Here is a 17,547-nt window from a genome sequence, read left to right as displayed (position 1 = left end):
GAATGAGCAAGGGTTAGGGTTAGGGTTAGGGTTTCCTACCTTGATAGCCGGAGCACCGGAGTCGCCGGCGACGTTGACGAAGCACAGATCCAGCGAGACCGACTACGGATCCGGCGAGTTCTAATGCGGATCCGGCGAGATCGACGCGGGGCCGAGACCTGGCGAGGCCGACACGGAGATGACGAGAAGGACGACGCGAAGCGAGAATGCGAGATCAAGAATAGCCATAGGTGATAGGAGTATACATGGCCGTGCCGTGTGCAAGTGCCGGCGGAGGCCGGAGGCCACCGGAGGGGGAGGAGAAGGGTAGAAGGGAGGGGATCCGGGGAGGGAGGCAGAGAGCGAGAGAGCCGGAGAGTCGGAGAGAGAGGAGAGCGACTGAGCGAGCGAAGAGAGAGAGAGGAGCGGCGCAAATGGGAGTTAGGGTTACCGTCGCCGCGTCGCGCGCCGTCGGCGCCGGCTTATATACGCGCCGGATCCAACGGTCGGATGGAGCGGGGGCGGCCGATCCGACGGCTGACAGCCGTTTGGCCGTGCCTTAAGCGGGCCGGCCCATTTAGCGTGCCGTGCCCGTGCCGGCACTACGGGCCGAATTGGCGGCCCAGACACGGCACTAACGCCGTGCCGGGCCTGGCACTGGCACGATGGTTCACGGGCCGGGCCGTTTTCGGGCCGTGCTTCTTCGTGTCGTGCTCGGGCCGGCCCGTAGTGTTAGTGCCAAATGGAAATCTATAGAGCCCAATGCCTAGAGCCATGGTCGCATTGGCAAGCCACTGGAGAAATATTATCAGATTGTGCTAACCAATTTCTTAGGCTCTTAGCAAAACATTTATAACAAACAAACAAACAACAACATAGCCTTTCAAGCAAAACATTTATATTGAGTATAAATAAATTATTTATTATTTCTATACTAATTTAAACTTTTGAGCTGGATACAAACAAGGGGTATGGCTTCTAAGCCATCACCTTCACCGAAGTAAAGTAAAAATAATACTCCCTCCAAAATCTATGTATCTAAAAAACCAAAACGACCTACATTTTGAAATGAAGGAAGTATTGACTAAGTTTTTATTAATTCAATTTTTTCCATGAAACCTACAACTATCAATCCCTTTGGTCAGAAAAGTTGATATTTCACACCAGAAAAACAAGCTAGTGGCAAGCACAATTTTTATCAAAACTTCATCTTTTCCCCACCAGAGGGAGTAACAATGTTCCAACTAACAGCTATAGTGGAGTTATAGCGGTTGAAACCAACTGCCGCTACAACAGTGTTATACTAAATAGTGGACTATAGCGGCTGTGCAAATTGTGGCATATCATAGCTCGGTAGTTAAAACATTGGGGAGTAATATGTTTCTTTTTTTTTCTCCACAATAAACTTCCCATGTTTTAGAAGATACGCCATCAGCAAAAAATATAAGGTATAGTTTTGTAAAAAATAAATATCAAATGTTTATTAGCGAAATAAAAATATGTTTAGTGTATAAAAAGTATATATTTAAAAGTCAGATTACATTGTGTTTTAACCATAAAACGGTGCATTTTTTGGTTAAAAGGTTTTGGTTAATTGAGTATCGATTTTTTAATACATTTTATGAGATAGCAATAGGCAAGTCGAATATATTCATTTTACATTTTTTATTAAATGAATACGCATTGTATTCTTTCAAGAAACGTAAAGGGGGGAGGGCTTGCAAAACCCCGATTTCCTCGAACCGCCTCGCCTCCCCAGCCCGCAGTTCGCGCTCGATTTGCGGCGGCCGCGCCGCCACTCCATCGAGCTACCCGGCGCCGCTTCACCAGGGCGACCGCGCTGCCGCTACCTCCTGTAAGCGCTCCTCCGCGGCGTCGCAGGTACGGAACTCGGGCTGGGACTCGGACTCGGACTCGCCTGCTCTCTCGATTTGGGGTTGATTTTGAGCGCGGTTGGGGGGAAGCCGCGGCGCGGCGCGTGGCGATTCGCTGAGCCACGGGGCAGACTAGGGTTTGGATTGGTGGGTGGGGAGGAGGTGGGAATTTGGAAGCAGCGGAAGAAGCGGTGCGGTCGAGTTGGGGAATTCGACCGATTTAGGGGACGCGTGCTGCCGAGGTCGTACGCCGGCGAGAGCACGGGGAACGACCTCGGCAGCGCCCTATCGGGCGCGGGGTGGCGACCGTGGGGCGGCCGTAATCGAGTTGGGGGCGCCAGCAACGGCGGCGCGCGCCCGATTTAACGCGGCACGCTGGCGCCTCGACGCGGCACTGCGTGTTTGCTGAAGCAAATCTTCAGCGTTTTTGCTTGCTGCATCTGTCCAATGTATAGCAATTAGCAAAGCATCAGCCCAATCGAATGCTACACCTAGCATTGGCACAGCCTTCGATGGAACATCTTCATTTTCACTTGCTGTATCAGTTCCAATATATAGGAATGTAACAGCCCGATCGAGCCCGGCCCCTAGCCATGCCACAGCCAGCCTTCACTGAAACTAATCTTCATTTTTGTTTGTTGCATCAGTCCAATACACTAACTAGAAAGCATCATGCAATGCTGACTGGTTGCTGACACAATTTTTCTGTTTCACCATTTCAGATCAGCGCTGTTGCCAATGGTGATTCAGAGCCTCTGCGATATTTTCAGTGATCCTGAGATAGACCTTACAAATATGACACCTGAGGTAAAAGGAAATTCTATTGTTTGTATTGTTGCAGTGTAATAAGGCGTCGTTTGTTCCAATAAGTTATGTGATTGTGCAGGTGAAAAAAGCTATAGCAAACCACAGAATGAAGAAGTATAAGATGATATGTTTCTTTGGAGCGGCTTTTGTTGTTTGGACTGATAAAGCAGCTCTGCTCAACAGGATCTACCAACACAACCATACTTCTGCTCAATTGTGCACATTTTATTTCATCATTGCCCTCGTTTCAGTATTGCTTGGCATTATTGCCTCTTCTTTTCCCGATACTGCTCCTTGGGCAATGGTTGTGGCATGGAATGGCAGTTTGCAGGCCTTCCTATTTCTCAACGCGTGTTTCCACCTTAGGATGATTGAGCTTTATCCGGAGTTGCTACACCTAACAATATCATTTATGGTCACATCTGTGATTTTTAGTATCTACTGGTCTTTCTGGGCACGAGATCCCACGGTAGGTTCCTTGATTACCTTCCAAAGTTGTCCTTATACCGAGTAAGCTTATTTGATTTGTCTGCTCAATTGTGGTCAGGTTCGTTTGGTGGAAGCTGCACGCCATGAGTAGGTTCCTCTGTGGTCAAGAGCTGGATCGGTAGGGTGCATCAAATCTTGAATCATCAATGTATGCCTTCCAAGACTAGTTAGGTGATCAAACAATGGTTAAAGTTCTGAAATTTGGGAAATGAATTTGGGTATACTGTCTGGATTTCTTATGACCAAATGATGATGTGATGGTATGAGTTATCTGGCATCGTGCATGATTTAGATTTAGTTCTGTCTACTGATGACGATTTCCTTGTGGCAATTTGAATATACTGGGATTCTCTGCATAATCTCTTTATGCTGTTATGAACTTTGGATGGCTGCAACTGGTTTATATACTTGCCATTTGGGATTTGTCCCCTGAAAAAACTATGTTATTTTTTTTGTCCTTGTCACATTTTTTTTAATGTGTGGTAGAGTGAATTGCCCTCGTATATCTGAGCTTTTTCAAAGGCCAACTGTTGTTGATTGTGAACCTGCAGCTTAGTTGCGGATCAGTAATTAAAAAAAATGCACTACTGTCCAGTTGGCAATTCAATAGTTGGCTACTAATTTATACAAGCATACTATGTTGCAAAAGATGGAGTCATGTTTTATGATCCTGGGGATTGTATCTGAGGCTTTACGGAGGATAATCGCCATGAAGTCTAAATCTCGCTAGTGGTGTCTGGCATTTTCTTTCCTGGTTATGTGTTGGCAATCTGCAATATGAAAAACTAAAACTATTTATGGAGCTTGCTCGACTTTGCGTTTTGTATATTAAGATCGACCCGCTCCCAACTGAAAAAGACCAATCAAAAAACCTTTTCATTTCGTTGTATTGCTGTTGTGTTTTCTGTATATTATTGTACAAGAAAATGAAAGATCAACTACTGCATGACCTGAACAGTTACTGCATTTCCCAAGTATATGTTGGATGACGACCATTAGACCTAAAAACTTAATTACCTTGTATAAAGGGATAGAATGGAAATTTCCCTAAATCTTGCGTTGATAACTTCATTAGGCTCCAACTGGGCATAGTTTATATTCCCTCGTGTTTACAACATGGAAAAAAAACGAGCACAGATTGTGCAGACTGAAATAAAACTCTATTATAAATCCATCCAGCAAAAGAATCCTTACAACATTCTGTAACGATCATTGTTAATAGCTGAGGTGGAGCCAAACACACATTAGGAGGCTACACATTATGATTATTGCAAATACATTTACATTGTTGTGGTTGTGGCTGGCTTCTAAATGTTCTAGGCTGCTTACGACAATAGCTGGACAGCTGCGATTTTAGGGATCTTTTCTCGGAGCTTCTGAGTAAGGGCAACTCGAACAGTCATCACACCAGCAGCTGGACCGGTAAGCCTAACCTTGACAATAGGTTCCTCAATTGCAACAAATTCGAGCTCACCACCTCCTGTACCAGCAAGGTAAGGCCTAATCTCTTCAAGTACCTGATATAGGAGAAAACAAGTTAGTTGCCTTCCAGTTTTATCTCACCAATCTTTATCCTACAAATACTGATCTATGGAGCTCGAGAAAAAAAAAAGGGTTATGCACTGAAGAAAGGAGTGCAAGTATATATCTTCAAGGCTATTTGTAAAGAAGCCAGATTATTAAATCATAAAAGCAAGATAGCAATAGCATCATTTGTTTGTTGGCCCCCATACATTCTCTGGATCACTTTCATTTTACAGGAAGTAAACTTGGAACATCACAAACCTAGCCATGGATGGTAGAACTGAGCATATCAGAATAGCATTGACTAAAGTCACTTCCTCTATCAGCTACAGCATGATGTACCAATTTAGCACAGTCAACACCTGAAAGAATGCTACTTCACATACATCAAGGAGGGAAAAGCTAAATGCATCAGTGTGTATATGGGCAGAGGCGCACATCTAGTTACCTAGGATCTGAATACAAGTTCCGGGTTCATGCTATTGAAATCAGCTCAACTAACCGAGCTGCCACAAAAAAGATAGTCAGAATAACGTGTCGCAACTATACTGAAAAGGTCCCCTAACTTACTACTACCAACCAAAAACTGAAGTCAAGCTTTTTAGCAGTGCCAAAACTTTTTAACCGTGTTCAGGTAAAAATGGCTAGCAACAAGTCTTTAACTAGAATAGAAAGATGGATCTAAAATGTGAAAATAATCAATAGTAAGCTCAATCCATCAGAAAGCTCTGGACTTTGACTTACAAAGTACACTACAATGGTGGTAAACACTGCATGTCAGAAGAATTTGATCTTATTTTAGGCTAATTCATCCAATAACTCAACAACATAAAGCCTGTGTTACTTTGACATCCTGTAAGGATCAACTGATCTTTGCTAATTGAAATATTTAGTCAACAATAGAAGGATTACCTTTTCAATGTTCTCTTGGTTTAACTCAAGCCCAGTCTCCTCATCAGCGATGGGTTCAACTGCTACAATCTCTGGTATTTTCTCCATCAAGCGTCGCTCGATACCCATCTTCATCGTTGTTACTGAAGCCGGGCATGACCCACATGCTCCTTGCAGCTTTAACCTCACCACGTTTCCATCAATCTCATGCAATGCAACATTGCCTCCATCGGCCATAAGGTATGGCCTTACTTCATCCAATACCATCTCAACATTTTCAGCAGTCAACGACAGCTCGATCGCGGGGTCTGGGTTGGCAATAGCTTGAACCACTGCTTGAGCAGGACATAGGTACAGTTTCAGTAACTTCATGTGTTACAGTTTAATCAGTTAACAAAAATGATGCAGGCAAATAGTCTGAACTCTGGAGTGCCCCAATGCCTAACCTAATTTCACTCTAGGAGATGCTCCAGGTTTGCACTAAAATGGCTAACTTTCTAGTAGCTTACATAATAATCCTGCAGATCAAACTAAGCATCCACGATGGAAGGTGTCAGATATTCCTACGAAACATTGTGGATAGGCACCAGGTGTACGAAATAGTTTTTATTCAATGTCATCAGCTTGTCACTGCATGATTACAAAGCATATCACACAACCCTCAGAATTTTGCATCTACAACATTTGGCACCATATCGACAGATTAATCATCTTGGAGCTAGCTGTCCTTGGACAACATAAGTGAACAATCAATACGGGGCGGCAAATAGCTTGCCTTTATACTAAAAGTGAAGGGGGGATTCACAACAACACAGTTTGTGGGTACAAAATTCTTCTTTTAGCAGATGGTGCCGCAGTATAATTACAGGATTGACATACGGCAAGATAATTTTTGTACAAAACCCCCCACCAATCTTGCTCATACTATCGACGCACACAGCATAGCAAGCTCACCATACCAATACAAAATCCCCAACAAAGCAAGAAACAGGAAGAGAAATAGACCCGGGAGTGACAAGGACGAACCTTGCCGCCGCCGCCGCCGACGGGCCAGGGAAGCGGACGCGGCGACAAGCCTGGGCGCGGAAGAAGCCGGCACGGCCGTCGACGCAAACCCCACCTGCGCACCACCGAATCAAGAACCCGTCAGCCGGACCGAGTCACGCAAGAAAGGCCCCCCACTCAAGAAGGGGCACGGAGGGGGAACGGAACCCTTACCCTGAAGGGGGAAGGCGAGGAGGAGGAGGTAGAGGTGGATGGCGATGGGCCCGGCGCCCACGCCACAGCCGCCGCCGCCGTCTGCATCGTTGGAGAAGAGAAGCGTGGTGTGTCTTGTTCCGCGCGGTTCTTGGCTGGAGCCCCGTGGGAAGATTCGGGGTGGGTGGAATCGTGGAGCTCTCTTCGTGGCTGTTTTGCCTTGTTCTTGTCTTTTATTTTCCCTAGGAAAAAAGAAAAAAGAATTGCTGCAATTTCTCACTGTTTCTTTTCCGTTCTCATCAAGGAAATTTTAGTGGTGTTTGCGGCGAAGTTGGGCACGACGACGACGAATCGTGGTCGTTCTTGGCTTCTGGTGCTGGTTGCCTGGTTGGGGTCTGAGCCGCACCCTTCTTGGCCGGTTGGGTGCCTGTTTGACCTGATTGATCTTTTTTGTTTTGTTTTTTGCGAATGACTTGGATTGATTTCCCCCCAACCTTAATCATTATTTTTATCACAATAAAATTATAAACATCCAATACGTATAATAGGTTCCAGTATATGGTTAGAATTCCGGTAATTTATTTCTAGAAAATGTTAAAATTCCAAAAAAAATATTTGGATTTTTATCAAAACGAATTTGTGATAGGAGGAAGTATTCTATTCGACCATAAAGAGTTACTACCGTTGGACCGTGCCATACAACGCTTGTAGTGTTAGGTTCTAGGGTATGGTAGTAGCTAACTGAAATTCGCGTGTGAAAATCCTTATAAGTTCCCCATCTCTTCTGTAGCGTAAGAATTTCACCAGAATCAATTCGGTTACAATAAATTTTTGTTACCTAAAAATTTGCATGCTAAAAGAAAGTCTTCTTCTATTTTTACTTTTCTCTTGTTACACACGGACAGGTATACTTTTGATTTCTAATGTTAATGACTGCTCCCTTCATTTCAAAATTTAGCCTATTTTAGTTTCGTTCTAAGCTAAACTTCTTTAATCTTGATCCAAATAAGATAAGAGGTTCGTACTTTGCATGGATTACATTGTTTAAGGGCATATTTGGCATGTTCAACGAGCTTCAGGCCTAACTGATGAACAAAGCCATTGGTTCGCTACCTCTACCCCCCCCCCCCCCCCCCCAACACACACACACAAAAAAAAAAAAAAAAGGTGTCGTGTCGCTCAGTTTCTACTTTGAAGCACAATATAGTTTTACACAGTGATTCATTTGGTTGCCATGACGGGCAACAGCGCCCAACATTTCTCTTACAATATACAGGATCTCAACTGCAGAGGCGCGATTGTGCCCTCTTTCTTCAGCAAATCAGGATCTCAACTGCATCCTATTACCTCCGAATACACAGGTGTAGCTCCGGCTAGCAACGTGGGGGTTACGAGATCAGCAGCATGTCAAACATCTTTCTCGATGCCGGACGGCTCGTCGTCGTCATCGACGGTGCCCACGGTGAGATTGTCGTCCAGGGACGTCGCCGACACCGTCCTCGACAGCGTGCCCACCGTGTTCGTCTCGTGGTCGGTCTCGTAGGTGGTGTCGAGGGAACACACGGACCTCGTCGTGACGGTCCCGTTCCGTGAGAAGAGCGGGTTGTGCCTGTTCCTGTCCTTGACCCTCTTGCACCAGCTGTGGAGCGACTCCCTCACGTTCTCCGACACCAGCGACTTCTTGAACTTGGATCCCATCTGCAAACTCGGCCAAGTTACATACAATGTGAATGTGAATATAAAAGTGCAACAGCAGTAGCATATCAAATTAGCAGCTGCGTAGGGGGGGAAAACACTTTTCAGACATCCTTTTTTTAATATAAAGTGCAGAAGACGAATCAAAATGGTTCATTAATAAGTAGTAAATGCAATTCGAAATGAAGGGACAACTCTAGGATAAGTTGGTACGATGGTTATGAGTAGAATATATGAAATCATGGGAAGAATTGCTATCTAAGTATGATTAAGGTTAATCTAGGTTTGCTCTTGAGGAGTACCTGAGAAATGATCACATTAAGAGGCAGTGTGCTGTAGCTGCACCAGAATTGAACTAGCAGCCTGCAATGTTCAGAAGAGAAGTTCTTTTTGAGTCTTGTGTTTAAATGGAAAAACAGAATACATCACAATAAAGTTAGTTTAGCACATAACACCCCCCCCCCCCCCCACCTCACCTATAGATTGAAGTAACACGAACAAGTTTGAAGTATGGTGATATCATTATTAAATTAGGTTTTGTCATGATGTTCTGATTTTTAAAGGAGTTTTGACATAGAAACTAATGTGAAATGTTAACTCGTGATTTCCCCCCTCAAAGCAATATATCATGAACATAAGGAGATGCCAGCTCTTCTACAATCAAAATACATAATTCTTTCATCATAAAAAAAAGAACTTACCCAGAAATCAAGCGGATGGCAATCATGTAATAGTGCTTCATGAAGCATGTTTGGGCACTCAATTCCCACTGCGCAAGATGTATGTAAGTATAAATAATAAACCAATTGTGCAGAGCTGAAAATTCGATTAGTTGAAAACTTTTTTGGTCTTTTAAAAACTATTTAAAAACTATGTTTTAGCATCAGTACTAGCAAGCTTTGATCCAGACCAGCACCTATCCTATATCTCTTGTACTATTGGCTGTTAGTGCCAAAACGATTTATTCCCGATTATAAAGATTAAGAAGATTCTCACCAGTGACCATAAGAATGTTGCCAGCTCAAAGGCATTCTGGAAGAATGTAACAAGTGTTAGAATGAGGTAAAAGATATTCATGTAAGCATCCAAGCATAACATTAGTTCTAGAGTGGCAGAAGACTCACCTGAAATGAAATGAACTGTATGAGCCACCAGAGGACCCGAGGTTTTCCAAACCAAAAGAGATCATCGCGCAGTTTGAGTTGTGTGCCAACATAAGGCGCTGTTGCCTCTGCGACTTCCAGAGCCAACTGAGCGACGACGTGCTGAAGTTCAGTACCCACTAGAAGGACCAGCTGTTTGAATTTTTTAAGGTGCATAATTATGACAAGGCATAAGAGAGACATCATTAGCTGAATCTTGTACATTGATTAGGCAACATGGGTAATACTTACAATTACAGGAAGAAAGGATAACCAGAAATATATGTTGATACCTACATTTCACAAAAAAAAAAGATATAAGAAAATATAAATGGTGTCATATGAGGATTATAAAGCTTTGGAGTGGCTGGATAGGTGCGTAGGGAATTACCATGAACATTGACCAATATGCATACGATCGCATACGCCCAAAGTGGCCAACTGAAACAAAAAGGACTTTAGCTCATGTAATGAACATAATACCTGAACAATAACTCCAACAACTATAGAACAGAATATTACAAACAAAAATGAATATCTCCTGGCATGGGCATGCTGTAACCAAGTTCTTAGAATTTAGAAAGCTGAAGGTTTACTGGCATATTGGTTGCAAGGACAAGGAGTAAAGAATTATGCTAAATTTTGGGGCACTATGGAGCTTCTGTGCACTGGAAGTATTTGAAATATTTTTCTCAGGACAGTCATCAATTCATCATATCTGATGTCATGGGAAAAATATTTTCAGACCAGTATACATTCATACTTTGATGTATGAATTAACGAATCCGTTAAATATTTCATTAAAGTCATCAGATGAAAAGTGAGAGAGTTCTATTACCTGATACCAATAGTCCCATTGTAATCATCTTCCATGCTCCGTACCATGTATTTGTGGAAGTCATATGAATGTGGTAGCTTGTGATACTGACAACAAAAAGGTAGGCAAGCAAATCATAATCCAGGGGAAACTAGAATGCTGTAAGCATTAATACAAAAGGAAAAATTATAACAAGGGAAACATATTTGGAGTACTCACTGTGACAAAGCCCAACCTCAGTGCCAAATAGTCTGACCTTTTGATGGAGCCCTTGAATTGACGCAGAAAGCACAGCTGCAATGTTCCAGAGAAAATTAGAGAAACTCCACGATCCAAGTATTCTTTTGTATTGATCACACAAGATATGCCACATATTTCAACATGCTATAACAGAAAGAAGCATGTACTCTTAGAGTATAGTTATTAAGTATTTGCAGTTTTTGGGACTCCAAGTACAGAAGGCTTTTACTATTTAAAACATGTTTACCAGATAAAGAATAATACAATCAGAATTTGTACAGATCCTGACCAAGGAATGGAAAAGGAAACTTACCATCCAGATAAGTACTTTATTTTTGCTCCATGGATGAGAAGCATGGTGAAAAACAAAGGTAGACTGCCTTCGCATCACCTTGGTTCTCCTAGCTGAGAGAGTGGTGTGTGAGGTAGAAGAAATCAACAGATGCTGCATTACAAATGGCCAAAGATGCATCACATTTCAGCTGATGGCCCTACCTTTCATCTCTTCAGCAGCGATTGGACCTGCTAGCGTTTCCCATTTCCTCCAGCTATATATCTGCACCAATGGCAGAGTGCATGAGAGGAGCACAACAAGCTCACAAATTAAAGAAGAGTAAAAATGTCAGATGAGCAACAAGCAGCAAAGACCAACCTTAATCATGGATAGAACCACTGTTACAAAACTGTACAACACATGAGTGATACCAAGGATGAACAAAAACCGATGCAGCTGCTCGAGGCCCTCATACGAGACAAAAGGCTCGTGGCCCTGCAAAGTACCAGCAGAACACCAGCTCAGTCATCAGCAAACGGGAGCGACGACCTCTGCAGGATTGAAGCGCCGCCGCTTAAGTACCTCTCCGCAAACGTGCATCGACTGGCCACCAAACATGGTCTTAGCAAGAGCCGTCTGGTTGGCGCCCTTGTTCTGCAGGAGGTCCTTGTAGTCGCTCTCCGAGCACATGTAGAACCGGCTGGTGAAGAGCGAGGATGGCACACAGATCTCGGATATGAAGCGCGACGTCTGGCTCAGCAGCAGTGAGATGACGCCGAGCAGCATGAGCTCTGCAGGCAGGCATGGTTTCTCTGGGTGAGGCATACTGTCGAACAACTTGTTGGCGGAAGCGGCAACAGGAAGTTTTCATATTGCAATTACGGACATTAATTTGGTAGCAGACCAAGACGATTGCTAAGCAACATATAGCAAAAAACTGCAGAGACCTTGGGAAACAATGTGGAAAAAGTGTCTAAACTGGTAAGATCCTAGAATTCAAGAGTGCAAGCCCACGAACAGCATCAGCACTCAATCTGTCAGTTGTTACGACTTCCATGAATACTCTGCTACCCAGGTGAGCGGCAGAGAGCCGAAGCAAGTAACTAGATATAGCGGTTAAATCCAAAAGGGGAAAAGGGGCCGGGAGACAGCTACTACTGTAACAAGCATGAGCTGATTCACTTGACTACTACAAATGAGTAAGACAAATATAGTCCAAGGATTCAGGACACGAGAGCATTCAGATTACCTTCGCGGATCTTCTCGAGCGCGGCGAGCATGGCCTTCCGCTTCGTCTTGCGCAGCCACTGCGGGGCGAGCAGAGCAACAACAACCGAGGTGAGCCAAGCGAACCAGCCGAATCACAGGCACATACGTACTGTATCTAAGCTAGGCGAGGTGGCGGCCGGCGGGCTGACCTTGGCGAAGCGCGAGAGGGAGCGCTCGATGAGGAAGCATGCGGCGACCATGAGCGTGGTGACGGTGGCCACCGACCATGTGGGCGTTTCCGCCAGCGACCTCCCCTCCGCCGCCGCCGTCATCCCTCCGCTCCGCTTGCTGCTCCGCTCCGGTGGACGACGCCACTGCCTGGCCCAGCCTACAGCCTAGGACGGCGGCATTGGGCGCGCGAGGGGCGCAGCAGCGCAGGTTACTCGCCCCCTCCCTCCCTCCCTCCCTCTGGGATGGGATGGTTTCGGTTGTGGATTTGGGCGACGGGGATTGGGATTTGGACTTCGGAAGGAGAGAGGAAGAACGGAAGCGGGGAGTAGTTAATGCGGATCGAGGCGTGGGGAGGGAGGTGGGTGCGGTCGGCGCGGGATCCATCGGCAGCACCAAGCATTCAAGTGGCAGCAGGAGCAAGCTGAGCGCTAGCATTATGGTCAGCTTCGCAGTTAGGCAGTGATGAGTGAGTGAGAGGGCGGTGGGCAGCACCAGCAGCGGAGGCCGCGGCACGTCACATGGGCGGGCACGAGCACGAGCTTGATTTGATGGGGATTTGCTTTGATTAATGACGAGACGAGGACGAGAAAGGCGGCCGCGATCGATTGTTAACGATGATGGGGACGCTGCTGCTCTGTGCACGTGCCGTACCAAACTGACCCCGACTCCTTTATAAAAAAAAAGAAAGAAAGACAAGAAACTAACCCCCGACCTTTCTGTTTCCGGAGATGCTCAACTTCAGCCTGAGCGTTGCCGTGGGGTGGGCTTCAGGCGCGTTTGGGCAGGACAGTCTCATTCGGGCCGTGAGCCAGACCTGAGGCAGACGTGTCATGTCCATGGGTGCAAATGAACCCATAGCTACCCTAAACTGCCATCTAGAGATGACGTTTGATAGCCTATATAGGTGCCCTCACCATGCACAGGCGCTATTGAAGGTTACCACATACGCAGAGGCACCCAGAAATGCAAAGAACAAAGGTTGAATGCATAAACTCTTTAAAACATCTAATTAGGGAGGTCATTAGTTGAAATATGACACAAATTTACATAGAAAGCTAATTACAACAGTTTCAGATCATCAAGAGGTTTGTTGCATGACAAGTGCATGTGAACTAAGAAGGAGCAATGGACACTTGCACACATGACTTTAACAAGCGAAAGTAGAACCACAATAGGAAATTTGACATCAAATTTGAACACCCGAGCTTGAGAAGGACTCCCACCCATAACTCCAACGAGAACAGCAGATGAAGAAATTGTGCATGCTTTATGATTGGAGCCAATATTCTTGAAACAAATACCATGAGAAACCATGAACTTCGGGCAAAATCGAACAACATCTCCAAGCACCATTACCACCAGTCGAAACCACCAACATGGGGAATAGAAACAAAATCACAAGTCAGGGAAGCTATGTAGGTGTGAATAAAGATCTTAGACAGAATCTATTTGTTAGGCAGTGATGAGTGAGTGAGAGGGCGGTGGGCAGCACCAGCAGCGGAAGCAGCGGCACGTCACATGGGCGGGCACGAGCACGAGCTACGAGCGCGCTAGCTGCCCGAGCTTGATTTGATGGGGATTTGCTTTGATTAATGACGAGACGAGGACGAGGAAGGCGGCCGCGATCGATTGTTAACGATGATGGGGATGCTGCTGCTCTGTGCACGTGCCGTACCAAACTGACCCCGACTCCTTTATAAAAAAAAAGAAAGAAAAGAAACTAACCCCCGACCTTTCTTTCTGGAGACGCTCAACTTCAGCCTGAGCGTTGCCGTGGGGTGGGCTTCGGGCGTGTTTGGCCAGGACAGTCTCATTCGGGCCGTGAGCCAGACCCGAGCTCTGTCATATCATATGTGTAAAGATGATAATTGGCAAATCTACACCCTATGGTGCTAGTTGGATCGGGAGTGCGCTGGTTATGGTGGGCCGCTGTGGACCCCATAACTACCCCAAACTGTCATCTAGAGATGGCGTTTAGTAACCTGCATAGCGGTCAGACGTTTAGTAACCTGCATAGGGGTTAGGTGCCCTCACCATGCACAGAATGCTATTGAAGGTTACCATCACGCACAGGCATCCAGAAATGCAGAGAACAAAGGTTGAATGCATAAACTCTTGTTTAAAACATCTAATTAGGAAGGTCATTAGTTGAAATATAACAAAAATTTACATAGAAAGCTAATTACAACAATTTCAGATCATTAAGAGGTTTGTTGCATGACAAGTGCATGTGAACCAAGAAGGAGCAATGAATGCTTGCACACATGACTTCAACAAGCGAAAGTAGAACCACAATAGGAAACTTGACATCAAATTTGAACACCCGAGCTTGAGAAGGACTCCCACCCGTAACTCCAACGGGAACGGCAGACGAAGAAATTATGCATGCTTTATGATTGGAGCCAATATTCTTGAAACAAATACCACGAGAAACCATGAACTTGGGGCAGAAGCGAGCAACATTTCCAAGCACCATTGCCACCAGTCGAAACCACCAATATGAGGAATAGAAACAAAATCACAAGTCAGGGAAGCTATGTAGGTGTGAATAAAGACCTCAGATAGAATCTATTTGTTAGGGATGGGGGCTTAAGGCATAGTGTCCATGGTTGTTTAGGGAAACCACACAAACACTATCTTAAACCAGCAACCCTACCAAATTAGTTCTGCCATCATTGGGGAAAAAGTAAAGTACTTGCCTATAAAATAGGACAGATGCAGGAGTTGCCTCCTAGTGAGGCAGTTAGAGGAACCCCTAACCGCATCATTAGGAGGTAACACCTACAAAGATTCGGCAGTTGCTAATGCATTCGGTCGGTTACTTCTATGCATCATCATCGCCATGGACATAAACATCACAACTGTTGAAAAACAAACAACGCAACACAATAAGAGACATGGCTTCTTCTTTAGGCTCAGCTCAAGTGCAGATGCACGCGTCAAGGAGTTGCCTAATAATGAGGCAATCGAGGCAAGGTATACCTCGTTTTCCTTAGTATGTAGGCAACATCTTGCAGCATGCATGTCGGCCATACACCTATGGGCCCACCAGAAGACTTGTACGTACCCATATCAGGAGACATACACCGAATCATATCAAGGTTTGGAGACTACGGTACAAGGTGACGTAGTCTACATGGACTCCAGGGGACTAGTCGAAGACATGGAAACTACTCCTCCGAGTTAGAGTAGGACTCTCTAGTCGAATCCGACTAGTACTCCTGTATAACAACTACCCTGTAACCCTGCTCCCCTAGTATATAAGGGCGGGCAGGGCCCCCCTCAAGACAAGTTCAATCGAATACAAGCAAATAACAAACAGAACGTAGGGTATTACGCGATCTAGCGGTCCGAACCTATCTAAATCACGTGCCTACGTACACCATCGAGCTCCTAATTTCAGCGACACCCACCAACTAAAAACTCTACATCGGGTACTCCCTAACAGGTCAGACCTATGTATATAGAGATCTGTGCAAAAGAAGGGAGTGGTTAGGGATGGAGACATGCTCAACTGTTTTCCCCGAGCTAGAAGGCAGTAGCAGCTACTACATCACATGTAGTAGTGCTTTCCCAACCAGGTCCTGAGCCAGAGAGTGCGGTGGTTCTCGCCTATCTTCACAAACGCATTGCCCTAGAACTTGTTGTCTAGGAGGTGGCTAAAAGCAACGATGAGGGCCACCTCAGAGAAGTCAGGGGTCAGCATCACAGCATTGTAGAGGTCAGGGTGCACCTGCTCAGGCCCAGCCTCCCTCAAGGCAATAGCGACATTGTTGTCATGTTGGTAAGGACAAGCACCTCTTCCTCTGACATGTCAACCATCTTCCTCTTGTTCCCAGCACAGCATATAGGGGTCTTTGAACCCTCACCAGAGCCAATAGGCTTGGTGACCGTCATCTTGTCCACCTGCTGCTCACTCGAGGTGAGGTCAGCCAGCTGCTGCTTGTCCACCTTCTTCTCCATTATCTCCCCAAACCCTGAGAAGACACCCAGCGCCTCTCCAGAACCCATGGCCCAACGGCTTGTTGCCATCCCCCTCCAAATATGATCTCCATCTGCGTGTAGTGCTCAGTGGGTTTGTTCAGCAGCTCAGCGTCCTTGGGATGATCCTGCAAAACAACAAAGCAATAACAACTTCAGTTAGTACTCAGCAAAGGAAAATGAAGGGAGTAATTGAAAAAATAGAAAGCACAAAACGGCACTCACCTTGTAGTGGCCCAGGTAGTACTCCTGCTCCAGAGTGATGCTACAAGTGTCAGCATCCCAGAGAGCATCACTGAGGTCCCTGAGCTTGCATACCCTACCCTACCTTTGCCGCCACTTACGCAGGTGGTTGTACACCTGAGTGCTGGTGACATGCTCCCCAATCCAGTCCCGCAGGGCCTTGGCCACCTTGTTCACATGCACCTCCTTGAAGCTCTCCTCAGGCCTTACACCAGTCCCTATGAGCTCACACATACGACGCAACACAAACCTGGAGGTGGTAATGGTCCACCTCATAGGAGGATGAGGAAGACCACCACCCACGCCACCACCCTATCCCTGAGCACCACCACCCCCATTCCCGCCTAAGCACCACCACCAGCACCACCACTACCCCCCAGGACCTGAGCAAGACCACCAAGAGCACCAGTACCACCACCAGCTTGACCCAGGCTAGAGGTAGCAGCAATAGCACCCTGACCAGCAAGTAGCTAACTAGCACTAACAAACCCAGCAGTAGCAGAACCAAAGAACACGTCTTTCTCAGCCATTGGCCTAGATAACCAATAGCAAAGATCGCAGCACCAACCATTAAGTACCAGACACATGATCACAAGTTAGGTCATTGCAGCCCTTTTTTTTTCCAAAGCAACAAATTGCAAGGCAACAGGAAAAACATCAAAGTAATCTCATGCTGATGAAAACAACATTGAAAGCAACTGTGCAGAAACAAACAGAAACTAAAGAATAATAGATGCAGGGAGAAAGTAAATTAAATTTAGTATAGTAAAGGTCTCAGCAAGTTCCAGCAACCATCACATAACTGCCACACCATGGTTCTTTACAGTTCCACTAAAGCACACAAGCACACAAGACACTACACCCTAGAAGACCCCTTGTTCTACCACATAGCCAAAGCCCACCCATCCCTCTGAACACCCCAGGCCCTAGCTTCTTGTGACATAGTTGCATGAG

At 45.6% G+C, this 17,547-nt stretch overlaps 2 protein-coding genes and 1 long non-coding RNA gene across 4 annotated transcripts; 1 reads left to right on the top strand and 2 right to left on the bottom strand.

Moving 5' to 3' along the window:
* The first annotated feature begins 1,689 nt into the window (after window positions 1-1,689).
* Window positions 1,690-3,508, top strand: LOC117833018 (uncharacterized). Its single transcript, XR_011898898.1, has 4 exons — window positions 1,690-1,860; window positions 2,576-2,660; window positions 2,740-3,129; window positions 3,208-3,508. It is a non-coding gene; the product is annotated as an uncharacterized lncRNA (long non-coding RNA).
* A 779-nt stretch (window positions 3,509-4,287) lies between these two features.
* On the bottom strand, window positions 4,288-6,973 carry LOC117833017 (nifU-like protein 2, chloroplastic). 2 transcript variants are annotated; one of them, XM_034712356.2, is made up of 4 exons: window positions 6,783-6,973; window positions 6,570-6,684; window positions 5,586-5,896; window positions 4,288-4,666 (listed from the first exon to the last, which is right to left on the bottom strand). In XM_034712356.2, exons 1-4 carry the CDS (start codon window positions 6,867-6,869, stop codon window positions 4,475-4,477), a joined length of 705 nt encoding a protein of 234 aa, XP_034568247.1. In that variant the 5' UTR covers window positions 6,870-6,973; the 3' UTR covers window positions 4,288-4,474. The 2 variants fall into 2 exon arrangements, with proteins under 2 accessions (XP_034568247.1, XP_034568249.1); XM_034712358.2 differs by having other exon boundaries at window positions 6,591-6,684; window positions 6,783-6,971.
* Window positions 6,974-7,934: 961 nt separating this feature from the next.
* LOC117833016 (MLO-like protein 4) lies at window positions 7,935-12,809 on the bottom strand. The gene is made up of 15 exons (XM_034712355.2): window positions 12,348-12,809; window positions 12,179-12,236; window positions 11,512-11,720; window positions 11,308-11,424; window positions 11,151-11,211; window positions 10,969-11,060; window positions 10,635-10,709; window positions 10,437-10,522; window positions 9,990-10,039; window positions 9,851-9,891; window positions 9,581-9,751; window positions 9,453-9,488; window positions 9,158-9,225; window positions 8,759-8,819; window positions 7,935-8,459 (listed from the first exon to the last, which is right to left on the bottom strand). Exons 1-15 carry the CDS (start codon window positions 12,468-12,470, stop codon window positions 8,169-8,171), a joined length of 1,539 nt encoding a protein of 512 aa, XP_034568246.1. The 5' UTR covers window positions 12,471-12,809; the 3' UTR covers window positions 7,935-8,168.
* Between the last annotated feature and the right edge of the window lie 4,738 nt (window positions 12,810-17,547).

Source organism: Setaria viridis, chromosome 8 (genome assembly GCF_005286985.2).
Source record: "Setaria viridis chromosome 8, Setaria_viridis_v4.0, whole genome shotgun sequence".
In the NCBI taxonomy this organism is placed as follows: domain Eukaryota; kingdom Viridiplantae; phylum Streptophyta; class Magnoliopsida; order Poales; family Poaceae; genus Setaria; species Setaria viridis.
This window is presented reverse-complemented; position numbering and strand designations above follow the sequence as displayed.

What these genes read in the sequence shown, in the direction of transcription:
- LOC117833016 (XM_034712355.2), bottom strand. Translation starts at nt 12,470, where the DNA reads ATGACGGCGGCGGCGGAGGGGAGGTCGCTGGCGGAAACGCCCACATGG. An exon ending in CGCTGCTGAAGAGATGAAAG is followed by an intron (nt 11,061 to 11,150) that starts GTAGGGCCATCA and finishes CCACTCTCTCAG; the next exon opens with CTAGGAGAACCAAGGTGATG. An exon ending in TTAATGTGATCATTTCTCAG is followed by an intron (nt 8,460 to 8,758) that starts GTACTCCTCAAG and finishes CCGAGTTTGCAG; the next exon opens with ATGGGATCCAAGTTCAAGAA.
- LOC117833017 (XM_034712356.2), bottom strand. Translation starts at nt 6,869, where the DNA reads ATGCAGACGGCGGCGGCGGCTGTGGCGTGGGCGCCGGGCCCATCGCCA. An exon ending in CCTCGCCTTCCCCCTTCAGG is followed by an intron (nt 6,685 to 6,782) that starts GTAAGGGTTCCG and finishes GGTGGTGCGCAG; the next exon opens with GTGGGGTTTGCGTCGACGGC. An exon ending in TTCGTCCTTGTCACTCCCGG is followed by an intron (nt 5,897 to 6,569) that starts GTCTATTTCTCT and finishes CTGCTCAAGCAG; the next exon opens with TGGTTCAAGCTATTGCCAAC.